The sequence below is a fragment of the Podarcis gaigeae genome (genome assembly GCF_964106915.1).
Source record: "Podarcis gaigeae genome assembly, chromosome: Z".
Lineage (NCBI taxonomy): Eukaryota > Metazoa > Chordata > Lepidosauria > Squamata > Lacertidae > Podarcis > Podarcis gaigeae.
Window position 1 is genome coordinate 15342225 of NC_139691.1, and position 26904 is coordinate 15369128.

At 43.9% G+C, this 26904-nt stretch overlaps 1 protein-coding gene across 1 annotated transcript in view; it reads right to left on the reverse strand.

The window, feature by feature from the left end:
- CFAP77 (cilia and flagella associated protein 77) overlaps positions 1-26904 on the reverse strand; it is a 94050-nt gene that overhangs the window by 38140 nt on the left and 29006 nt on the right. Inside the window, exons 2-3 of the mRNA XM_083721433.1 lie at positions 2578-2677; positions 582-810 (exon numbers count right to left, since the gene is read on the reverse strand). Coding sequence (XP_083577559.1) covers positions 582-810; positions 2578-2677 — 329 coding nt within the window. The remainder of the gene's footprint in view (positions 1-581; positions 811-2577; positions 2678-26904) is intronic.

Consider the following 26904-nt stretch of genomic DNA (forward strand, 5'->3'; position numbering starts at 1 on the left):
CCCAGACTATATCTCCACTCCATTTGCCATAAATTCATACCAATCTCTGTCAGTGGGGATGTCAGTGGAGTTCTGGAGTCTGCAGCAGCCCTATGGGAGCTCAACAGATCCCAACCTGGAGTTCCCCGGACCTCACTACTTCTGGCTCACCCTGCCCCATCCTGATGAGTGCTGCCTTGCTGGTACTGGGAAGAAACTACAGTGGTACCTCAGGTTACATACGCTTCAGGTTACATACGCTTCAGGTTACAGACTCCGCTAACCCAGAAATATTACCTCGGGTTAAGAACTTTGCTTCAGGATGAGAACAGAAATCGTGCTCTGGCGGTGCAGCGGCAACAGGAGGCCCCATTAGCTAAAGTGGTGCTTCAGGTTAAGAACAGACCTCTGGAACGAATTAAGCTCTTAACCTGAGGTACCACTGTACTGGGTTTGCCCAATCCCCCAAGCCTCTATTATACAGTATGAGATTGGAGCATACAAAAAGAGAGAGGTAAATAACAGGGGGAATAAAATCAGTTTCTCCACCACTACCCCTCTGTGGAATCCCTCAAGGAGGTGCCCCACTTTCTTCTGCTCACCGTGCTGGTCGCCCATATGTCATGTCCGCAGGTACTTTCAGAGGTGTCTTCTTGAAGCGCCTCTCATCATCCTCGCAGAGGCGGATGTCCTTTTGCTTGCGGTACAGGTTGCTCTCGTGTGCTGTGACAAAGCCGGCCTTGACGGCTCGGCTGTTGCAGGCCTTCTGGTCGCGGGGCCTCTCCTTCTCCGGAATGCTCTTGGGCTTCATAGAATTCCAGTGGCCAATGGCTATGGGGAGACAACAGTACAGTCAGACCTTGGTTTTTGAACACAATGCGTTCCGGAAGTCCGTTCAACTTCTGAAACGTTTGAAACCCAAGGCGCAGCTTCTGATTGGCTGCAGGAGCTGTAGGAGCATCCTGCAGCCAATCGGAAGCCGCAGAAGCCATGCCAGACATTCAGCTTCCGAGGCAAAGTTTGTTTACTTCCGGGTTTGCGGTGTTCCAAGTTGTTCGTGAACTAAGCTGTTCGAAAACCAAGGTATGACAGTATTTGTGTTATGTAGTGAAGAGTATTTGTGGAAGCTGTTCCTGTGCAGAGACTGGCCAGGCAGACAGGGTGGTGGTTGTCGTTAAAGCAGTTCATGAACTTTATAGCTTTCAGGTTGAGGACTGTGTGTTTGTATTTGTGTTTATATATTTTGGAATTTTTGAACACCCTACCTGTTGATATCAGGCAAGTGCCTTGAGTGAACTTTTTTCAGCATCTGCTAAAAACATTTTTGTACGGGCAAGCCAATACAGATATATAAAATGCTGACTTGTTTTAATCTGGTTTTTAGCATTGGTTTTTTAAAAAATGTTTCAAATAGCTGTTTTAAACTTGATAATCTAAATTGATAATCTCATTGATTTAATCTATTGATAAGCCACTTTGAAATTTTCCCTTTTGTTTTTACAATGAAGTGGTATATCAATTTTATGGGCTGTGTGTGTGTGTGTGTGTGTGTGTGTGTCAGAGAGAGAGAGAGAGAGAGAGAGAGAGAGAGAGAGAGAACTTCCAGCACATAGAAAGCTAGTTGTCAGTGAGAAGTCTAAGCTAGAGACAACCTTCCTGAGGCTTCCACCCCGCCCAGGGGTGGACCTGGTTTCCCACAGTCGCATCATTTGTGTTGTGTGAGATATATATATATATGGGTGGGGGTGGGGGTGGGGTGGGCGAGACAGAAATCATCCATGCAGTGTCTGTATACATAAATAACATCCCTTCTACTTTAGCCCTAAGAATGGGGAATACCATGCACAGTGAATGGCCTCTCAAGACTAGGGTCTTTTACATGGGTGTTTGCTGCAGTATACTATTAATGCAATAATAGCGTACCCCTGCTGGATTCATACTGGACATCATTTCACATCATTAGTTGTACTACAACACTTCCCCACATTACCGCATTACAATGGTACCTCGGGTTACATACGCTTCAGTTACATACGCTTCAGGTTACAGACTCTGCTAACCTAGAAATAGTGCTTCAGGTTAAGAACTTTGCTTCAGGATGAGAACAGAAATTGTGCTCCGGCGGCACGGCAGCAGCAGGAGGCCCCATTAGCTAAAGTAGTGTTACAGGTTAAGAACAGTTTCAGGTTAAGTACGGACCTCCGGAATGAATTAAGTACTTAACCTGAGGTACCACTGTACTACCTATGCCCCCGCCCGCTGCCGAAACATTTATGATACAAAAAGTTACAGGATTTCAGCAGAAAGTACACTGACTGGGAATGAAGCAGTGCATCCTCCCTTGAACTTTAGTAGAGCATTGAAAATGGGATGGTATAGCACCTCCCCATTCCCAGACACCACTCTAAGTTCAATATCATCCATGAATGCACAATTTTTAAATGATGTTTTGGGGGCCCAGAATAATGCCACATGAAAAGAGAGATTCAGGAAATCACAAAAATGCAAAAGACAGCACACTTTCTTCCTCTGAAAAGTGTGGAAAGGTGAAAATATATCAGCGGAAATTAACAGGAAAATGCATCCTTATGGTCCTACCTTCAGCAACGCCTCCATCCAGCCCATGCAAATATAACCCATAGTTAAAAGCATAGCCGGGGAGAGTGTAGCAACTTCTGCGGGGTTTCCCAAGCTCTGGCTGCAAAGAGAAGTAAAAACAGTCATCTTAAATATTCTACCAGCTAAATAATTTATTTATTTGCAGTCATGAAAGCCTCATTTTCTGTGAGCAGAATAAATCACACAAAGTAAATTCACATGTAGAAATGCCTGATTAGTGCCAAGGCTCTGATTCAGCATAGGAAACTGCTTTATATTCAGTATTGTCTAGTTCAGTATTGTCTAGATTGACTGGCGGTGGCTCTCGAGGATTGCAGGCAATACCTATCTTTCTCAGCTTTTCTTGGAGATGCTGCTGGAGCTTGAACAAGCAACCTTCTGCATGCTGGGCAGATGCTTAACTGCTGACCTATGGCCCCTTTCCAATAGGAACAGAGGAAGCTGGCTTACACTGAGACCAACTTGTCCAACCCTGCCCCAGGACAGATCAATCTAGAAAGTTTGGCAAAGTCCAATCTGTGATTTTGGCAGTTGCCATTCTTCAGGATTATCAGTAAAGTATTTTATAAAAGTATGCCATATTTCATTTGTAGCATTCAATGCATTTAATCTCTTTGTTAATTCCTCTGATACAGCAATAGACCATACAGTCTGTTTCCAATGAGAGATACACAGATTTTCCCATCCTTTCGAATTCTGTGTCACTAGTAGGCGTGCCACTGCTAAAAGAAAAGTGATTAGTTCATTATAACAAAGGTCAGATTGCCCTTGTTTGAAAATAGTTAACAATTCCAGATTTGGAGTACATTCCACATGTTGACCCATAATAAACCTCATTTATGTAAACACCCTCTGCCAGAGGGCTTTATATGTTCAACACACCCATCACATGTGAAATGTTGTACCTATACTATTGCAGCCTCTCCAGCACTATGATGGGATAGATTTATTAATACTATGTAATGGTGTCAAATGCCATCAGTGTAGTAATTTAAATGTATTTTCTCATATCCAGTTGATACTGATTTTAGTGGGGTTTTAGCACATATTTTATTCCAATCCACCTCTGCAATCTCTATCCCAGACCGGCAGTGAATCTCTACGACTTTAGACAGGTCTCCCAGCCCTGCTTGGAGATACCTTTAGGGACTCAACCTGGGACTTGGGACCTTTTCATGTAAAGCAGGTGCTCTACCACTGAGCTACAACCCTTCCCAGCATCTGTTTTCAAATATTATTTCATGGCATGAAGAAAGTGGATATAGAATTTTTTTTCTCTCCCCCTCTCATTAACGCTAGAACGCAGTTGACATCTGAATAAAGCTGAATGTTGGAAGATTCAGGACTGACAAAAAGGACTTTTTCACAAAGCACAAGATTTAAATATGGAATTTGCTCCTGCAATAGGCAGTGATGTCCGCCAACTTGAATGACTTTAAAAGAGTTGGCCACTATGATGGACTAGATGGGCCATTGGCCTGATCTAGCAGAGCTGGAAAATATTTTGTTGATTTTTTTACAGAGGCAGAAAAAAAATCTCCAAGGGTTTCTTTGGGTTGGTGGTCACCATTAGAAGCAACAATTTCACAACAGCTCTCTCTTTCTTTTTTGCACTCTCTCCCTCTGCATCAACCTAGTGTTGTCCTGAGAGATTTGTGTGCCTGGGTTCATATGTATGGGAAATGGTGGTGTCCACACAGAAAAATATGGCAGAGAATATTTAGATGAAAATCTGTATTGTGGCTGCATTTCCCCCTAGGACAAAAGAGAAAAACCTTAAAAGAAATATTCCCAGAGAAACTGTCTAACCCACACAAGAATTGCAAAATTTGTTTATTGCATTTATGTCCCACCCTTTTTTCTCCAAGGAACTCAAGGTAGTATACAAGGTTCTCCCTCCGCCCCCCATGATCTGGGCAGCGGTTGGCCCAAAGTCACCCAAGTGAGCTTCACAGCCGAGTGCAGGACCTCTTCTCTGTCTTAGTCAGACACTCTAGCCACTTCATTACACAGCCTATCCTCACAAAATCCGGGCTGGTCTTGATCCAAAGCAGCTAGACCCCGACTCAAAGATTCCCTTGTAGCTACAACCCTATAAAGAAGACCTCCAAATTGCTCTGGAACCATGAAAACATCTGTGTGAGTCCCTACAAAGGGCCCACCCTTCGCAGGCAGAAAAAGTCACTAAAATACCAACTGATGGACAAGTTGAAGCGGGGGAAGAAGGGCAATATGGGGGTGGCCAGAGGAAGGCTCAAAAGAGGGCATGGGGGGGTTATGGGCACACAATAGCTGGCCTCTTTTTATTTAGTTTTAAAATTAACTCCTTTTATTCCCTTCTGTGTACCCTGGCTTTGTGGTGTCTGTGGGATTAACTGACCTCTGATCACGTCTTTGTGCCTTGACCAGGATCTCCATGGTGAAACCAGCCAGAGATTAGCCCTCGTGATGACATCATATTGTCTTAAAGGGGAGGGCAGGGCTGGGGAGAGCCAGACAAGACCAGAGGCGTGGTTTGACAGGAGGCCTGGAAGGGCAATGCCTTCAGGATGGCCCATGTTTCGTGAATAGGGATGGAAGGATCTGTCAGTTTTAGTGTCTCATTTTTCCAGTCTTAAATTCAGTCCTCCGCCTTTCTGCAGCAATTTGCTTTTAAAAGAAAAAAGGACTTATGAAAATTTGGCAGCATTTATTCAAATCAACAGAACTTTGCCATTTTGACAAATATATATATTTTTTGCAAGCAATTTCTTTTAATATGCATTTTTGTATGCTGTTATTATTATTCCACATTTTGTTTACTTATTGCATTTATATCATACCTTTCCTCCCAGGAGCTCAAGATAGTATATGTGATTCTCTCACTCCCCTTTTAACCCCCTGTGAGGTAAATTAGACTGAGAGGCAGTGAGTGCCTCAAGATCACACCTAGTGAGCATGATGTGCCTGTACATTTCATCCACTTTGGCCAAAAGCAGAAGAAAATTACAGCTGCATTTAGATTCCCCCGTTATTGTTAATGGGAAAACTTGGAACTTTGTTTTATACAGGGCAGTTCAGGAACCAAATTGCAGATCAATTATGAGAGCATCCACAGTGACCCAGGAACACTGCAGAATTTTAAGAGACGCACAATGTAGTGATATTTCAGTTTCCGGTTAGCAAAAAAGCTAGTGGGTTAATCTTTAGCATCAGTGAGATGTGCAGAATGGCAGAGGGAAGTACCGCAATGTGACACAAGGTGGCAGCCTTCTTTCCATCCACATCCACCACCTCATCCCCTATAGCAGCCTGGCGTCATCTTCATCTTTTCACCAGCTTTGGCTAGAATGCAGATTCCCCCGCTTTCTTCTCCTGACAGCTGTCCCCACCAACAGACAACTTCATTAAACCTAATTAAGATGTAATTTCGCTGCCTTATTTCCACTCTCTCCGCTGTAATTAAAACCCATTTCTTGCTATCTTCCAGGCGGGCCTAATAATTTTCTCTGGGCACCTTCTGAAAGCTTTGCTCCCTTTATGGCTTCGATGATGGTAATCGAGCCTCCTAAACACTATTTATATGGCCACATTTGGAGACACCCTGCCTCAAATGTAGAAGGGGACAGAACCTTTAGGGAACCTAAAATTTAATACCAGATTTCCACTGTTTATTACTGTATAGATTGTTTTGCTCAGACCAGGGCTTATTCTCGCTACCTGGAGATGCCAGGAATTGAACATGGAACCTCCTGTGCTCTTAGCTACAGACCTTCCAGTAAGACACAGGAGCACAGGAAACTGCCTTATACCAACTCAGACTAATGGTCCAAGTGGCTCAGCATTGTCTAGCAGCAGTTATTCGGGGTTTGGGGCTGAGAGGCTTTCCAAGCCCAACCTGGAGATACAGATGACTGAACCCAGGACCTCTCTTGCTCTCGGACCTGCAAAACTCCAAGGGTCAGCTACCTATCCTAATGCATGCATATACAATTCTTTGCAGTTGCCCGTTTACATCTACAAGTGCAATACAATGTTGGGGTATGGAGTATGCCAGCCAGTCCATTCCATTCCATTCCCTCTCCTTGATTGTTTGATGCAGGTCTCCAGCCTAGTAATGGGTGCAAAAGTTCATATACTGAGGTGTGCCTTAAAAAAGCACATATTCTTGAAAGGAACATACCAAAAGAAAACAGAACAAGAGAAAATGACTTCGCAAAAGATTTGTGTTGTAGGCAAAATGTGTGCATGTGAGGAAATCCTCAAAAAGGCTGTTTCTAGATTTGCAGTGAGTGCCCCCAGACTAACAGCTCTCTGCAGCACTATTTTGTAGCTGCTACAAAATTAGGGGTTAATATTTGGAGGGAAATAAAAAACATGAACAAACGAATGAAAGAAAAGCAAATGAAATCAAGTGGGTCCAGGATTTCAAATTTATATATATATTTATTTATTATTTGTAAAAACCACCCTTCATCTGAAGATTTGAGGGCAGTTCATAGCATAAAAGCACAAAATAAAAACACAAAATACATAATAAAACAAGAGGAAAAACAAAACAAACCCATAACCCATCCAAATGTATCCTGTAGGCTGCTGCAACCACTACTGCTTCCTTGAAAAGCAACCTTGTGTACTTGTGGGGTTGGATGTTCAGAAAACGGGTGGGGTGATCTCTCTATGATGAAAGGTTGCAGTGTTTGGGACTTTTAGGAAAGGTGAGTGAGAGGTTGTACATGGTATGGAGAAAGTGGATAGAGAAAAGTTTATCTTCCTCTCTCATAAAACAGTCGTACCTTTGGTTACAAACTTAATTTGTTCTGGAGGTCCGTTCTTAACCTGAAACCATTCTTAACCTGAGGTACCACTTTAGCTAATGGAGCCTCCCACTGCTGCCGTGCTGCCAGTGTGCGATTTCTGTTCTCATCATGAGGTAAAGCTCTTAACCCGATGTACTACTTCCAGGTTAGCGGAGTCTGTAACCCGAAGTGTTTGTAGCCCGAGGTGTTTGTAACCCGATGTGTTTGTAACCCGAGGTACCACTGTGCAATGGTACCTCGTCAAGTATCCGGGATCCATTCCGGAGCCTTGGACGCTCAATGAAAGAGATGCTCGACAAAACGTCGCTCTGTGCGTGCCCATGGAGCAGTTTTGCACTTCTGCGCAAAGCAGCAGACCCAGAAGTCACCTGTTCCAGTACTTCCAGGTTTGCCACGGACGTCTGCCGAAATGGACGATCGAGGGGGCGGATGTTCGTGGAGATATGACTGTATTAGAATTTGTGGGCATCCAATGAAGCTGAACGTTGGCAGATTCAGGACACATTTTAAGAAGTCCTTTATGCTGCTCATAATTAAACTTGGTTAAACGTGTTTGTTTGTTTTTTAAGTAAAATGATTTAATATGCATTAAGGTTACTTTTCGTCTTTTTTTGAAATCAATAGTTGTAATTGTTTTGATTTCTACCATGGAGCCTTTTGTAATCACAAACTGCACATTCTTTTCCTTCTGGGATGTTTCACTATAAACTCAGTAAATCACACAGCTGTGTCCTATATTCACTTATTGGCAATCGTATCAACTTAATATTCCTAAACTATTTTTCTTTCATTTCCTTTTTCTGTAACCTGTTATTGAAATTCAATAAAATATATTTCGAAATAAAAAAAAATAGTTGTTGGATGCCCCAGAAAGGGAGAGTGCTCTTGTACTCAAATCTTGCTTGCAAGTTTCTTGAAAGCATCTGCATTGCTGCTGTGAGAATAGGATGCTGGACTAGATGGGCCATTGGCCTGATCCAGCCAAGCTCAGGACATTCTTTCTGCAGAGAAGGCCTCAATGAAGGCTCAGGAGGGCTCAGAACAGGTATGGGGAGAGTCTGAATAGGAGATGGTGACAGCAGTTGAACACCTTGTCAACTAAAACCAGACAACGCCTTCACAGAGGGAAGCAGACCCACCCTCTCTGACAGAGCTCACGTTCGCAATCCCAACACCAACATTTCCAATGATGTGTGTGCCCCACCTTGTATTTAAAAGTGTCGCAGGTGGGTGCCGAAACTTGTTGGGACATCTTAATTGCTTCCATCCACTTCTTGCCCTGCTGCTGAAGTGTAACTTCTGAGCACTGTGTCTGCTGCTGAGCCTGCACCATCATCTGACTGAATACGTATCTCTTTCTTACTTACAAGGCAGAGCCTTTGTCTGCATGTACTGTCTGGGAGAAGGATACCAGGGTTGAGATTTGTGGTGGTAGTGAGGAAAACGTGTTCTGCATGTTTGCAGCAATGGCCAGAAGCTAGTGATTGGTGTGAGCTGGCTAGTGCCCCTTACATCACCAATTCACTTTCCACTAATCCCCAGAGCATTGTTGTCACTATTTTTAAAATGTTTTTTTTTTTAAAAAAGAGGCAAATGATGAAACAACAAACTGATAAATGCACATGATGAATGTGGAGTGTTAACATTTATTTATTTATTTATTTATTTATTCTTAAAAATGCAAGCAGCCTACCTGAAGTATGGGGTTAGGGTGCGTGAGACTGACAACTGACTTAGGGTTGCTGTGTCTGATGGTAACAGACCCATTGAAATTCATGGGCCTGGCTAATTTTGAAATCCATGGATTTCAGTGGGTCTAATCTGAGTAGGACTAGCATTGGATACAGCCCCTAGCGCTCAGAGTGATGGAAAGCCTATCTGCCATACATGTTATGAAGTCAGGAGGCAGCTATGCTCACAGTGTGAGTAAAGAAACTGCTCCAACATCTCTTTAAATATGACGTCTTTCTTCACCCCTAAATGGGTCTGTCCCTCATCAGAAGCTTCTGCAAGCCATGAGGTCACACCATTCCTTATCCTGTTCAAGAGCCCTGCTTGTTTCCTTCCCTTCTGCTCTGCTTCGGGTGTGTTTTCATTATTTCATTACACTCCCTTGCATAGTCAAACTCCTCATCATGCTCCCATTACGATTATTATTTCTGATTTACGGGTCCATGCCAGGCGGAGCAAAGGCCCGAAGTCTCCCCCCACCCACCCCGCCTCCTTTCCTCCACAACAGCTTGAAATCAAGCCGTTCATTTGCATTTACATGATCTCGCTGCGCAGCTTATGAGATGGAGAGATTTATTTGCTACTTAGCTTGATGTTTGATTACACTTGGAGAAGGCGGAGAGCTACAAAGTGTGGGGGTGTGGAGAGGCATGTGTTGGAGAGCGTCCCTGAGGGAACTGTAACACGGCACATCGGGTTTAGTTAGATGATGAAGAAGGAAAGGTTTCATGGTTTGGAAGGGGACGGTCGTTTTATCAAATATGCGGGCATAAAAAGGGAGTGTGTGTGTGTGTGTGTATGTGGCCGCCACCGCATGTTGTGTGTTGTTTAAAAGAAGCAGTTCTTTATTACTGCTGCTAATATATCCTTGTATTAGGGAGGGACAGATCTCTCAATATAGGTTTCCCTCATTTTCTCATGAGTTCACTTTGCCATGTTTTCACCTTGGCATCTAATCATTATTATTTTAGAAAGCTCTGGTGAAAATGCACCGACATTTTAGTGATGCCCTCTTAGAATACACATTTTTGTGAGTATTCCCCCCATAATGAAATTTTATATGCATTGTTTTCACAAAGATGTCTGCAAACAGGACATGAAGGCTGGCAACATTAACCCCACCATGTGGGAATCCCTTGTAGACAACCACAGTGCCTGGAGACAGACAGTCAGGTCATGTATCCACAGCAGTGACCAAAGGAGGAATGACTGGAAGGAGCACAGAAAGAAGAAATGCCATGGTACACCTGCATCAGCACAGCCAGACACCTTCATCTGCCCCAGCTGCAACAAAACGCATATCTCCTGTATCAGTCTCTACAGTCATAGTATGTACTGCAACTCTCTAACGGTTTGACTTCACACCCAAAGGTACACTCTTTTATTGTCGCCTGAGACAGGCAGATGCCAACCAGTACAAATATGTAGTCCAAGTATACTTGGAATACTGCGAACAGTTCTGGTTGCCTCTTCTCAAAAGGGATACTGTAGGTTTGGGAAATGCTGAGAAAAATGCAACTAAGATTATCAAGGGGTTGGAGCAACCATCCCCCTTTGAGGAAAATCTACAACATCTGAGTTTGGGAAAAGAGAAAAGGTAAATAAGGCAGGACATAATAGAAGTGTATAACATTTATTCATAGTCTGAAGAAGCTGAATAGAGATAAGCTTCTAGAACCCAAAGGCATGCAATGAACAAGAACATTGGAAGATTCAGGACAGGCAAAAGACAGTACTTTACACAGTGCGTAGTTAAACTATGGAACTCATTCCCACAATATGTAATGATGGCCACCAACTTGGATAGCTTTAAATGAGGATTAGACAAATTCATGGAGGAAAAGGCTACCAATGGTTACTAGTAATGTACTACTAGCTGCAATGGCTATGTTCTCCCTCCATTGTTGGGAATTGCAAGCCGGAAGAATGCTGTTGTGCTCCTATTCTACTTGCCAGCCTCCCATTAGGGCATCTGACTGGCCACTGTGGGGACTAGATGGGGCTAATGGCCTAATGCAGCAGATGGCAGATGAACAATCATCGTCCATATTCGATTGTGTCAGAAGAAAATAGTTGGAATTTAGCTCCAAGGCTGCCAAATTACCAAAAGATCCGCTGCCTTAATCAAGTGAAATTACTAAAAGGCTGCCTTGGCTGAGGAGTAGCCTCACTGCCATTGGAGAGACTGCCTAGAGGATCACAGACTTAATTGCTGAGGGCTTACAAAAACAGAATAGCCCATTATGGCTAAAAGAACGCTTGTTGCATCCCCCTGTATCCGACTCTCAAAACTGGCAGGCTTATTGCGGGCTGGCTGAATCTTGCCTCTTGTCTATATCACACTGAGCACAAGCTCTTGAATCTGAAGTGAACATTTTGAGATGGGGTTGGGTGGGAATGACTAGACCAGGCTGTAATTACTGAGGGGGGGGGTGTGGCGGGGGGGAGGAGAGAAGAGTGAAAAAGAACAGCGGGTTTTTCTAATGAATGACAAGCTACTGGGTGGAAATCTAATTTGGTCTAATTAAGCAGCCTTTGTGAGGATTTGTCTTCAGATGAGAAGGAACCAAAGGAGATCTAAATGCAAATGAACTCTTAGGAATTCGGTTTTAAAGGGCCAGCAAGACAGAAAAGCACTTAAGAACAGGTTTTTTCTGTGTGTATGTGTGTGAATAGGAGAGGGGATTGGTAAGACTTTAACTTCCTACTTGAAAACAGGGTGTTTCTAAGCAGAAATAACTTTTTAAAAATATTTTTGTACGCCTAGTGTTGTGCACTGGCAATTGGCAAGGTCTGTGCACCGGAAATTGACAGTAAGACTTTACTATCTAGGCCCAGTTGCTTAGTAACTTTAAACACGTGATGTACAAGTCTATGATGGTATAACAGTTGCACAAGTGCATATTTGCTGTTCAATAAAGTTTGTGGAGGCCTTAAAGCTACTCAGAACCAAATGATGATAAAGCCACCTGTGTAGCAATCTATCATTAGAGATCACTGTCTATCATTAGAGAGTGTGTTTCGAGAACAAGTGAGGCTTTTATATCATTGTGAATCACAATAATATTTAATCCTTACTTTTTGTAAAAATAATAATGAGTAAGGGATATGCAAGTGGTGCTAGTAAACAAAAGCAGCAAAAAGAGCAGCAGGAAATACTTCAACGTTTAAAGCTAATCCCGTCATATGGCTTTGTACAGCAGGCAGAAGCAGTCCTACATAATCCCTCCGATACGGAAAACTCATGTTTACAAACGGAAGAAAATCAAGTAGACTACACTGAGCAGTCTGAGCAGACTGAAGAACAACCAGTCAACCATTTATAGAATGCAGCCTCCCAAGAACTTTGATGAGAACTGTTGCCAGTAACTATCACTACAGGTACAGAAACTTCAGGAGAGGAGAAAATGACAATGAAGTGACCTTTGACCTACAGTCAAAGAATTAATACAAGGTGCAGAAAGAACATACTACAAGAGAGTTACACCAAAAGAAGCAGTTCATGTTCATTACCGTCTTAAATAATTAAAGGAAGTCCAAGTGTTGCAGACACAAAAATACCAACTGTTCATGCTACTAGTGACATTTCAGAGACAATAATGATATAGGTTTCTAGACAACACTGAATAACAAGGAAATATTCTGAATTGAGAAAGGTCCATTGGAATGTCAGCACTGGGATGGACCTCCTACCTAGAAGTGAACATATGGAAACGAAACCCAGTTCTGCTCAAATAATTTATTATATTCCACCAAAGTAAATGGAGAAACCTACCCTCTTGCACTTCCACCTGTACATCAAATAAGCTCAACCAGAAAAAAATACATTTCAGCCACCAGTATATATATCAAATAATATTGTCATGGACTAGTTGGGCTCAGAGGAATGGTGGAAGGAACCAGCTGGGGAACCACCAAGAGAGAAAGGTTTAGAGCCCGGGGACTGGTGGTGGGACAATGTCGAGTGTGCATGGTGTAATTTACTACCAGCTCACTCCTGACATATTCTAGGAGAAAATTTGACAGCTTTTCCAAACATGGAAACACTTTTCAGATTGTTGCTGCGTTTAACTGGTTACAAATGGTACTGGCGAAAGATCCCTTTCTAGACTAAAAAGGATGAAGAGTGATCTGTGGTCAGCAGCGTCCCAAGATCTGTTGTGTGACCTAAGCATTCTCTGCATAGAAAACAATAAATTGTGGCTTGCTGATTTTAATGATATAATTGATAAGTCTGCATCCAAGAGAGCATGAGAGAAACTGTTCTGACTCTGTATGTAGAGTATGGTCTGTGTGAGTGGTCCATGTGAACATCTTCATTAATGTCATACTTTTGTTAACTTATTAAGGGTTATAAATCTATAAACAATCATTTTATTAATACTAAAATTTCAGCAATTTTCTATTTTCATTGCATAGATAAAGAAGAGAATGTGGTTTTGTTTCTTATGATCAGATGCTATCAGGTTTGGGCCTCCCAAGGTCCCCTAGCCCAGGGCCTGCAGTTGCTTTAATTTGGACCCGGATTGCTCCAGATATTGCACCTGGGACTGTGTTTGCCAGGTCAGTCAGAGAAGTGTCTGGGCAGCAGGGTGGGCAGTACACCAGCTATAGGGGTGGGTAAATCAAGGGAAATCAAGCAAATTCCATATAATGGGGAGAGCTTTGCTTGATCAGGCCAATAGCCCATCTAGTCCTGCATCCTGTTCTCACAGTAGCCACAGTAGTCAGTCTGTAGGAAACCTACAAGCAGGACTCAAGCACAAGACCCTTCTCCCCTTCCTGTGGTTTCCAGCAACTGGAATTCAGAAGCATTACTGCCTCTGAAAGGGAAAGGGAGAACAAAGATATTGTGGCTAGCAGCCACCGATAGCCTTCTCCTGCTCCATGAATTTGTCTAATCCTCTTCTAAAGACATCCAATTTGGTGGCCATCATTGCCTCTAGTGGGAGCAAGGAGCACGTAGCAAGCTGGCCAGCCAATGGGTGCGGCTTTGGATCCTGACCGTTAGTGTTTTATTAACATAACAACACTGGCAGAGGAAGGACCCCGCCTCCAGCAGCCTTGTACCCCACAATTCCCATAAGAAATCAAATATAATCCTATTTAAGAAGCTTTAAATAATTTTGAGCTTTCATATTGACTTATTAAAATGCAGCTTACAAATGCGCCTCACTTGCAATCCTTTTACAAGAAAGGAGTATTTTTTTTATAAAAAAAAAAAACCAGATGGAAGGAAAGATGATTGGAAAGATCAGTGAGTGAGAGAAATAGATATTTTCTTCTCCAGTCCTTGTGAGATCCGTTCTCTCTCTTCTTCTCCCCAGCACCCCTGGCACCCACTCCAGTCCCAGACAGCTGTATGACTCTGGATGGACTATTAATAGACACCAAAGCCTTTGGGGAGGTCTTATGGAGCGGGTTATATCTCCTTGCTTTTGACAGTCTCGTCTGTGCAGCGCAAGAGGCTCCGGGAAGTGGGGACAACGAATGGCAGACCAAGGTTGGGGAGCCTTGCTCAGAGCTAAAGGGAGACACTGACTCCGTGCAAACACCACCTGCCCTGCCCCTTGCCAAGTCCCTGGATTTTGTGCCACAGTGTGGGGACAGGGACGAGAACAGCGAGAGGAAAGCAGACCCATGGGGACAGATCACCCTAGTATAGCAATGAGCCCAGTCCTTGTCTGTTCTAATACAAGGTGTGGAAAGAGCAGACTTTATGGGGGGAAAGACATCCGCTAGGATTTTTTTTAATTTTGCTTTTTGGCAGGGTGGAACATGCCCCTTTCAAAGTGGCATCTTGAATCTTCACCCCCAGGCATGCTTCTGGCTTGGGTTCCTTAATGTAAATTGGTCTACTCTAAGTAAAACGTGGGACGCGGGTGGCGCTGTGGGTTAAACCACAGAGCCTAGGACTTGCTGATCAGAAGGTCAGTGGTTCGAATCCCCGCGACGGGGTGAGCTCCCGTTGCTCGGTCCCTGCTCCTGCCAACCTAGCAGTTTGAAAGCACGTCAAAGTGCAAGTAGATAAATAGGTACCGCTCCGGCGGGAAGGTAAACGGCATTTCCGTGCGCTGCTCTGGTTTGCCAGAAGCTGCTTAGTCATGCTGGCCACATGACCCAGAAGCTGTACGCCGGCTCCCTCGGCCAGTAAAGCGAGATGAGCGCCGCAACCCCAGAGTCGGTCACGACTGGACCTAATGGTCAGGGGTCCCTTTACCTTTACCTTTAAGTAAAACTTAGATAAAACATGTGAACTTGCTGGATCAGGCCACAGGTCCATCTAGCCCATCATTCTGTTCTCACAGTCGCTGACCTGTGGGAAGCTTGCAAACTGGACATGAACCCTTCTTGAAGAGGGCTCTGATGTCTGATCTCGCAGTCAAAGGCGTAGGCCAAAGCCTTAGACCACAATTGATTCAAGGCAACTGTTGCTCATCTCTTACGGCTGTGTGACTGAAGCACTGGAGAAGCCTGTTGTAGTTCCACCAGTGATATTTGAGGTAGACCTTGTACCTTCAATGGAGGTAGCTGCAAATCTGGAACAGGGCTCTCCCTGTTACTGGCCTTTCACGGCCCATGCATCAGTCAGTCCATCAATTGGTGCTGCAAATCTTAGTAGTTGAGTGTTAAAATGTGTGTGTGTGTTAAATTAACTCCCTGAAAGCAAACCAACTTACAACCACTTAAAAATTTGCCCAAGGTTTAATACTGACATCTTCGTGGAACTCTGCTTTATCTCGCAGTCCCTAACTTGCAGGCATAACAGAAGGTCTTGTTGTGTCAAAATCATGGTGTGCATGTGTGTGTTTTTAAAAAAACATGGAGAGAAAAAAATGTCACACACATCCTGTGACAGCTGCAACCAAAGTCCAACCCTCAGGCATGAATAAAAAAGTTATTAGTTGCATTACTTCCCCGCGAAGTGGTTTGACATATTAGAATGTCACGATCACTAAAAAAGGTGTAATGAGCAGGGTGTGTGCTGTTGCCCATCAAGCTCAGTCTGTGAAATTTTGGCATGTTGAACGTACATTGCTGTGGGGTATGGCTTTGCAAGCATAGGCGGAAAATGAGACTGTATTCCAGGGAAGTGCAAGTCTCAATTTAATGGACACAGGCAAATTTATTGCATTTTAGGAAGGTTTAGGGTTGCCAGTTCTAGGCACAGAGGAGAAATTAAATTCTTTTTGCATTTTGATGAGGAACTATCTAATTCACACTTCTTGAACCAATATGTGAAACAATCTTTAGAAATTTGCACTTCCCTGAATTTTTACAGAGCAGTTCTTGGACCCCCAAAAATGTGTTTATTAGGGGAAAGTATGCATGAAAATACATACAGTGGTACCTCTGGTTACGAACTTAATTCGTTCCGGAGGTATGTTCTTAACCTGAAACTGTTCTTAACCTGAGGTACCACCTTAGCTAATGGGGCCTCCCGCTGCTGCCACTGCACGATTTCTGTTCTCATCCTGGGGTAAACTTCTTAACCCGAGGTGCTACTTCCAGGTTAGTGCAGTCTGTAACCTGAAGTGTCTGTAACCCAAGGTACTACTGTATATCGTTGGAAATAACATGCAAAAAGGCATTATGCAAGGAGAAAGACTCTGTGTTGGTCAGAAAGTAATGGCTGTTTCCACCTGCCTTGCTCCATCCTCCATCCACAGACACCTTCACAAGGGAGCTACCATGGGGCGTGGGTTGGTTTAATCTGTGCTGCCCACCCTCCAGCGAAAGATTATGAGTCATGGGGGTGTGACATAGCTGTCAAAGTTTCCCTTTTTTAAGGGAAATTCCCTTATTCCGAATAGGATTCCTCACAAGAAAAGGGAAAAGTTCACAGCTATGGGGTGTGGAGTGTGTGTGTATGAACTCAACAGTGCTTAGTTTATTTTTGGCTGATAGTTTGTTAATGTTTTAAAATTGTTTTATAGATTATAAATGCTGTATTGATTTGTTAATTATATAATATGACTTTTGGTTTAATTGTGATGTTTAACTTATTTTTCAATGTCCTCTACATTGTGATTGCGTGTGAAGATACCCCAAACCACGCCCAAATAAATACACAATAGACACAGAATTTTAGTTTGTTTTGGCAATAATTTTGGCCACAACTTTATTGATTACAGCTTGTGTGTGGTTGCTTAGGCATGGTTCCAGGCTACCTGAACCTGCACTGTGGCAGGAACAGGATTGACAACTGGGCACCACCAGAGGTCAGTAAGAGAAAGTATTCTGGGGAAGCACGAAACTGGCTTCAGTCTCCCAGCTCACCCCAAATGCTCCCAGGGACTCTGGCGTGGCCCTAGCCCCCCGACAGGGTTCGGACAAAAGCAAGGCGAGCCCCTGGATTCCTTTAATGGAATTCCCTAGTAACAGCAAACGGAGGGGCAGGCACAGCCAACCACTTTCCCTCCGAAAACAATGCCTAGCTGCCAACCTTACAAAATTGTGACGATTTGCTACATGGTAGGCAAAAACCAGAGGGCAACAGCCAAACAGCCAAATGACAAAATTCCTACTGGGCCCCTGCTCCAAAACAGATGACCCCTAGACAGGCATAGCAAGGCCAAAAGAACAGCCCTAAATATAGGGAGGGAGGGCAGGTGATCCGGTGCTTGTTGCAAGGAAGAGGAAGCTCCCAGCAACGTGCAGCAACATAAATAGCCCATCGGTAGCCAATAAACAACCCAACAGGCCAAATTTCTGCCCCAGCAACCCAGGGGCAACCAATGGGGTGTTGTGGCTATCTAAATGGTCCCGCCCCACAACAAAGAGGCAGATCTCACCGCAACACGTGCTCTCCATGATGGAGGACACAATTTGTTTCATTGATGATTTGCTAATTATTCTATATGACTTACGCTGTATGTGTGTTGTTCTATTACATTCTATAATGTCATCATTATTTATTGTTTGTAAGCCGCTGTGGAATTCATTTGAATAAAAAGCGGCATAGAAATATAATGAATCAAATCAAATTATACCAAGGCTTGAAAAATTCAACAACATGTATATTGGTCAAAACTACATTCAAATAGAATCACGGTAGAGGTGGAAGGGACCCCAACCAAGGCTGGAATGTTTGTTGAGAGAAATTCATACTTAAATGCTGATGTACCTTTGTGGTGGTTTTTTGTTTTTTTTTAATGTGGAAGATTTAATTTAAGATTAAATCTTAAAACAGATTTAATCAGAATCAGGAAAACAGAAACTGGGAGAAACAAACAAAAAGTACATATTTGTCCATCTCTGCATCTCACTCAGAGCATACATACTTGTCCCTTTAATAGGTCACTTTTAGAGCACATGCTTTGCACTGAAAAGGTCCCAGATTTTAAACCTGCAGGCTGACGGCGACCAGAGATTACATTTAGAGAATACGTTTTGTTAGTTTGACTCATACATGCACATAAACAAGCAAGGACTTCTGTGTTGTGGCCAGGCATGCCAATTTTAGGGGGTGGAAGTATTGCCAGCCTCCTCGATATTTCTTAGCAGGTGGCTCAGCCTCCCCCACGAATATTGAGGGGGGTGGAGGAGGCCAAAGCATTGCTTCGAGCATGGTTGGTGTAGCATCAATGGAAGGAGTTGCTGTGCAGGTTGGTGCAACCTCATGCCAGGCCCACACTGGTCCTCCACATATGACGTTACACACGTGTGGCCTGTGGCACCCCCGAATCTTGGGGGCAACCCAGCGCTGTGGCCGTAGCACCCGCATTATGAAACCATATTCACCAGGCTCTTAATTGGCATAGTTTTAGGTACCAATTTAGAAATGCAGTTTTTGCTCAGGCTCTTGATGAACAGCAGTGCTGAATTTTTACTGCTGCCTTTGAATATTGGGTTGTCGCCAACTAAGTACCCATCTGCACTACACATTTAAAGTAGTGTCATATCACTTTAAAGTCATGGCTCCCCCCAAAAAGTATCCTGGGAACTGCAGTTTGCTAAGGGTGCTGAGAGTTGTTTTGCAACCTATTCTGCACACAGAGCTACAATTCCCATAACTTCCTGGATAGAGGGATTGATAGTTAAACCACTCTGGGAATGGTAGCTTAGGCAAACGGCATCCCACTGGTACATTATGTACCAGCTCATTAGCGAAGCAAAGTGTAAGTAAACATTGCATGCGGCTTGCCTAACTTATTTCAGGCGCAGAATTCTCAGGGTAACCTTGGAGCAGAATGTGGGGAGTTTGTGGCTAGGCCTATTCTAACAGTCACTGTAGCAAACCAGCATTGGCCCTGCTAAAGTTTCAGGGTCCTTGAAGCTTGGGCGGCCAAGAAACGTCTCCTTCACACGCGATCCCCACCTCCACCCTTCGCGAAGCCTCATTCAGCTGGTGTGCTGTTTCCCTTCATTATGTTGGTGCCTCCAGACTGTAAACCTCTCTAATTTTCTACATCGCCGCTATTTATTTAAATGCTAACTCGCATTATGAAGTGATAATCCACCAGCGCAGGAGATAATTTATGAAGCATTTAAATTAAGAGAAGCAGCTAATTGGGAGCATGTGTCTTATAAGCCCGGCTAACACCAGAAGACTACAAATTAGGGAGGAAATGGAAGATCTGTATTTATTTATTTATTTATTTATTTATTTTCATCTGAGCATAAAGGCACGGAGGGCCAAAATAACATCATCATATATATGTGTGTGTATATGTGTGTGTGTTTTATATATCTATATCTATAGATATCTATATTAAAAAATGAGGGGATGAATACTCAGTCATAGAATCAGAGTTGAAAGGACCCCAAGGGTCATCTAGTCGAGGCCCCTGCAATTCATGAATCTCAGCTAAGGCACCCAAGACAGATGGGCAGACAAGAGATATGGCCTTGTCTTTCTTATGTGTGAGGTCATGTACATCTATCCTGCTGTTTTCTTAGTTCATCTTTTGCCAACCCTCTGCCCTCTAGGTGTATCAAAGGGGAGAATGCTCTTCTACAAAACAGGGGCCACCAAACTGAAGGCCCTGCTCCAAGTTACTGTGGAGTAGGCTTCTGAAATCTTTGGGACTTCAAGAGAAACGATATTGCAGAACACAGTGACCTACTGTGTTTATGTAGGGATTTTACTGGAAACTAGTGAATGCTCTAGTGGCTGCACCCCATACATCTGATTTGCCACTTTCCCTTCCTGGCATCCCAAACTGATCACCTTTGCATAAGGATGTGTATGGAGATAGTGGGTGCAGTCTGAGCCACTTTTGGCAGCTATGTGGTTCAGACTGAGCACACTTTTCCCAATTTGCAGTGAAAAAAACAACAGGGTAGGATCAATATGTTTATCTGCCCAAGGTGAGGGTGGGGCAGGAATTAAAAATAACTGCATTTAATAGATAGTATTTCACACATTCTGAAACAATATTCAAATCAAAGCACAACCCTTATTTCACAGAATCATAGAGCTGGGAATGTGCCCCCCCCCCAATGATCATCTAGCCCAGGCTTCTTCAACCTCAGCCCTCCAGATGTTTTTGGCCTGCAACTCCCATGATCCCTAGCTAGAGGTCCAGTGGTTGGGGTGATGGGAATTGTAGTCTCAAAACATCTGGAGGGCCAAGGTTGAGGAAGCCTGATCTAGCCCAACCTCCCTGCAATGCAGAAATCACAGCTAAGGAATCCTTGACAGGTGGCCATCTGACCTCTGTTGGAAAAGCTCCAGTGAAGGAGAGTCCACCATTTTCTGAACAGTTCTTGCCACCAGAAAGTTCTAATGTTTAGTCAGAATCATCTTGTAATTTGAATAAATGAAAACATTAGATTAGTCTGCCCTGGAGAGGGCTTTGCACTGACTATTGGGTTGGGCTTGCTCTGAACAGTTATGGGGGTGGGGAACCAAATACCCTTCATCCAAGGAAAGCCATAAATCCAAAACTTCAGTTGTGTCTTTATGTCCGTTCAGCAAAGGAAAGTGGGAGATTTATTCAACAAAAAAGGGAATGGCAGGGGGTTATTGCAGGAGCTATTGGTTTAGCTAAGAAACAATAGTTCCCCTGGGTGTCTCTGGAGAGCATCTGATGTGTGTCCATGCCATTGACAATAACAAGGCAATTACAAGGAACAAGAAGATGGACAGATGGGTGGCAATGGGATTGTGTATGTGTGTGTGTTGTGCATGGGCAGGCAGTGGTGGTGAGGGGAGAGTGTGTTCAGGCTTTGTTGAAGGTTGCACAGCAGTGCCCAAAGTGAGACATTTTGTCTGATTCAATACTTACCTTCAATATTTTTTATTAGCAGCCGAGGACTCTGAGGACCCACAGCCAGTGTTTTTCAAAATTCTTGTTTCCCCCTCATACTGTTAGAGATCAGACATGACAGAGAGCATCATGGAAGAACCACCCAATAGCAAAATGGAGGGGACGCCTCTCCCTGCTTTTCCCACCACAAGACCCTGGGCACTAATAAAATCTGTATGGTTCACTCGTAAATAGAAGGGCCATAGCTCAGTGGGAGAACATTTACATTGCATGTGGAAGGTCCTGGGTTTGTTCCCCAATGGCATTTCCAGGTAAAGCTAGGAAGGCTCTACCCCAGAGAGGCACTGCCAGTCAGTGCAGTCAATACTAGCTAGATGGACCAATGGCTCTGCCTTAGTGTAAAACTGCTTTCTATGTTAAAAATTAAGATAAGCCCTTTTGTCTCAGGCCACCTTCAGGCCATCTATTCTCACACTCCTTTTCCAGTAGGTGTTCCAGCTACATGCCTCTGGAAAGCCTACCTGAAGGGCAGGGATGGAGACTGAAAATAGTATGCAGACCGAAAGGCAGACTGAAAATTTGCACTGCTCTGAATTTTGCAATGCAATCCTGCAGCCAAATAATATGTGCACATTATTATTATTATTATTATTGCATACACTCAGGTAAAGTGTGCATATAATTGCATATGATAGAGAAAATTACTAATTAAGAAGACAGGGCTGCAAGGTAGGCGGATAGAGAGGGAATCTGGTTAAATTAAAGTTTAAATGAATAATAGGCCATATTATAGGGCCCTAAATATTCCTGTGAGAGGCAGGACCGCAACTCTTAAAACAGCCGATTAATTAGATTAAAAAAAAAAAGGTCAAACCTGCACACTCCCTTAATTAAAGGAAGGAAAACGTTGCACTTTTCATTTTGCAAAAGAGCAATCGCCAGTTTATTCCCAGTGGCATTTCCTTCTATGCCACTGCATTGCAGGCGTCCCATCACACCCCTGCCTCCTCCCACGCCGCTTTGCTTTCTTTGTGAGTCATCACAAGCGGCTTCACCTGGGCCAGCAGAAGAGGAAGTTTTGAAATATTACGGAGAAGGGCAGGGGACATTCCCTGTGGTCCTGCCCCTGGTGGCACACAGCCAGACATTTAAACAAAAAACAAAAAACAAGCAACTACAAACACTATCAGTAACCTGTCGCCAAAGCCCAGCTCCGAGGCAGGAGTTTTCCTCCCTGCCGTGGCTGTTAACCACGATGTATATCTTTCGGCACTAAGCACCGTCTTTCCTGGGGCTGCATTAGAATGATTTATAAACCCCATTTCTGTGGCAAACTAATAGATCAAAGCGAGAGGGGAAGGATGACGCCGACAGCTGGAGAAAAGCAGTAGGAACAGGGAAAAACTAGAGGATGAAAAACTAGATGGTGACACCACTGCGCCTCTCCACGCTGTGGTTTTATTAGAGGGGGGAGGAATAATAACAGGGGCAGCTGTATTTTAACCTCCTCTAATTCTTTTTCTTTTAAATGTGTGATCCATCTGAAGAGCTTATTCTGAACAGTGTACATGCTTGTACATGGGAAGGGGGGGGGGGGAACGCATCTGTGTGATTAAACCAGAACATTTGTGTTGACATTTTTCAGCCCCAAAGGTGGCTTATCGCCAATACTTCAAAGCCTTGTCCACATGCTTGACACCAGGTGGCAGACACCAGGCCTGGTCTGATAGCAGAGCAGTGATGTCAGGCCTTAACCAGAGTCAGAATCTGTCAGATCATAGTGCCAGGAGAGGGCTGTTGTGCCCTGATCCTGCTTGCAGGCTTGCCACAGAGGCATCTGGTTGCTCACTGTGAGAGCAGGAGTCTGGACTGGATGGGCCTTTGGCCTGATTCAGCAACCAAGCTCTTCCTATTTTCTGCTTCCAGTATCAGAGGCAGTCTGCCTCTGAATACCAGGGAATCATCAGTGGGGAGAATACAGTGCATGCATCTCTTGCTTGTTGCGTCAACATTGAGGCATCTGATTGGCTACTGGCAGTGCTTTTTCCTTAAAAAATGTTTAGGGGTACTCTCATTTTGACTCAAGAAAATTACCATTTTATAGTTCAAATTGGGGGAAATAAATACAGTCAGTGGACAAAAGTACAACGATTCACAAAATGTTTAGGGGTATGCGTACCCCTGCGTCCCCCCAGAAAAAAGCACTGCCTACTGGGAGAACAGGAGGCAGGGCCAGCTGGTCGTTTTGCCTGACCTACTAGCCAGGCTCTTCTTATGTTCATAAACCTGTTTCCAATGCCATAGGTTACACCTACGATTCCCAGGAGCAAGAGGTTGAGGCAAGCTGAAATGTCCCTTGAGAAACCAATTCACCAAGGTAGCTGCATTTATGTCCTCCCCATAGGGTCATAAGCTGATCTACTGATGACCATCACCTTGGAGGATTAACACAAATTCATTGAGAACAGCTACCGGCCACCATGGCTATGTTCTCTTTCTGCTCTCTGAAGCAATATGCCCCATTGATAGGAACCACTGGTGGGGACATGCTGTTGTGCTCTAGCCCCTTTTTGTGAGCTTTCAAATGGGGCACCTGGCTGGCCACTGTGAGAACATGATGCTGAACTGGGGGGGGGGGGCTGATCCAAGCCAACTCTTCATTTCCCAAATGCATTGGGATACCCTAATGCAGGCTGCAAGATAACCAGAGCCCACCTGCCCATGGAGCAGGGGGAGGCGGCTGCCTCAGAGTGGTACTCAAGAGAGGCCTCGCTGCCAAATGCCACCCCTTGCCACTGCTGCTTTACATGGTTGTTGCTGAACAGTGCCTCTAGTGCGGAGAGTAGCAATACCTCATTTTCACAGAGAGAGCTCTGTGCAAAAACAATGAGGCCTCCATTTTGCTGAGGCTGGAGAGGGGTGGCACAACTGCCACAGTTTTATACAGCAGGCATGGCAAAAAAAAGAAAAAAAAAAGAGGTGGCATTGTTGCTGGCCAGGGAGTGTTTTCAGCAGGGCTGCCTTTGATATCACTGATGTGCTGGGTTCCCTGCCCTCCCAGTAACTCAGTGAGTGAAGCTGGGATGTTTCCTCCTTTTCCTCCTGCTCCTGCAGAGAGATGTACTCAGTTCCTAATGCATCTCTGCAGGGTGATGATGGGAGAACTTTCTTTTTGGAGCAGCAGTTGTGTTGCTTCATAGTAAATGACTTTTGAGGATGGCAGCCCCGACCTGTGCAGTACACCAGGCAGCTGGTACCTATCAAGATTTACACAGGAGTAAGTCCCCCCCCCCCCGAGTGCTCACTGGAAGGACAGATCCTGAACACAAGGAGAAGGGGACGACAGAGGACGAGATGGTTGGACAGTGTTCTCAAAGCTATGAACCTAAGTTTGACCAAACTGTGGGAGGCAGTGGAAGACAGGAGTGCCTGGCGTGCTCTGGTCCATGGGGTCACGAAAAGTCGGACACGACTAAATGACTAAACAACAACAAGTCCCCCACCAAGCATATTCATAAGGACTTTTGCCAATGTTCCACGGAGTAATTAAGCATTTTTAAAGCCAATGTTAATTGGAGAAGGTGCTAATTGATTACTGTGCTCCAATTTAAGGTTTTGTAAGGGCTGCAATTGCTCCCCTGTGCCCTTCTCCTCTCAGGTGCCAGACCCTCCAGACCCTTGTTGGCTGCAATCTTGGGTGTCCCATTTGGGATCATCCAGGCACACATTCCAAAGGAAACCCTGCCACAATGCAGGGACATGAGACAGATGCCCAAACAGAATCCTCAGATGTCCTTCCACAAACAGCTCCCATCTCCCCAACACAACCAATAAGTTATAGGGTCTTCTTAGTTATTTAACTTGGCAGCTGTTTAAACTCTATGGAGGTGCATTTAGCAGGGGGGGATCCTTTAAGCAGGATCAGTCCATGCAGAGAAGTTAGGCACATCACCTGATCTAGCCCTGCTTACTGTGATCAAAGGGGCTTGAACGCTTCATGCTGCAATATATGCAGCATGTTTGATTTGGAAGGTGCCCCCTAACTCAATTAAAAGAACTTCCAATGATCCTGAACAAAGTCTACAGACGTGGGTATACAATTAGGTGGCTGCAGCCTGATTGGGATTGAGTGAAAACTTGCAGGATCGTATCTCAACTCCCTTTGAAACCCCTGGGGTTTTGATTTCACAGGTGTTGGCAAGTTTAATGGGGCTTACTCTCCCATAAGTCTGCATATATTGCAGCATGAAGCATTCAAGCCCCTTTGATCACAAAAAGCAGGGCCAGATTAAAACAACTGGAGGCGCAGGGCTAGAAGACCTTGGGAGGCCCAAGTTTAATTGCATTTGATCATTAGAAACAAAACCTTGTTCTCTTCATCCAGTCAATGAAAGTAGAACATTGCTGAAATTTTAGCATTGATAAAAAGGTGGTTTATAAATTTATAACCTTTAGTAAGTTTACAAAATTGTGGAATTAATGAAGACATTCACACAGAGCATTTGTAGGGGAATCATAGCTGTTATAACATTATACTATATACAAACTCAGCACCCGAGAGGATCTGTAGGGAAGGAAGTGCTCTTTCAGGTATTTGGAGCCTGAGTTTATGACCACCCAAAAAATAATCACAAACAGTTAAAGCACATTGCATTCACAAGAACGGGGTGGGTCCTGAAAGCACACACTTCAGGTGTCACATAATCGAGAGTAGGGAATCCTCCTAGCCTAACGTCAACGGAAAGTGTGCTATGGTCAAGGGATGGTCTGTACAAAAGAAAATCAGAATGAGTAGCTGGAAGCTTAAATTTTCAGGAAAGAGCTGGGAAAAATCACTTGACCTTCTCTGGCCCATCCTTAATTATGTTACAAGTGCCGTAATACTTGTTCTGCTGGCAGGGCCCACACTTTGGAACTCCTTGCCTATTGACATCAGGCAGGTATCTCCATTTTATCCTTTTTGGCACCTGCTAAAAACATTATTGTTTAGGCACAGCTTCCTAGACATGAATAATTTTGACATGTGCTTTAATATGGTTTTTAGCTTATTGTTGAATTTAATTATTATTTTGAATGTTTTAAATAGTTGTTTTTAACTGCTTTTTACTGATGATGATGGTTCTGTAAACATTAAGATTTTTTAATATAAAAAATAAAGTTTTATATATATCTTAGGAACTAAATAAATAATAAGATTAATGATCCAATCGTTTAAGAATTCATGCCTGAGTTTGATTCCACCCTGCTTTCTTCCCTCTCCATTTTTCCTTATGTGTCATAGAATTTTTGTTTAGATTGTAAGCCTATGGGCAGAGACTGCCCTGTTTCAACTAATTGTATGTAAACCACTCTGGGAACATATTTAGCTGAAGATCAAGGTAAAATGCTCTAATTCATTCATTAACTGGCCTGGGTTAGCTCCATGCAGTTCACTGCTTCTGCCAGCAATGGACGGTGGTTCATAGACTGACTCTCCTTCTTAAGCCCTCAAGCCACTGGTTTGAAACCTGCCATGGGCTCATCTCTAAGGTATGCTGAGAGCTCAATATCTTGATGATCAA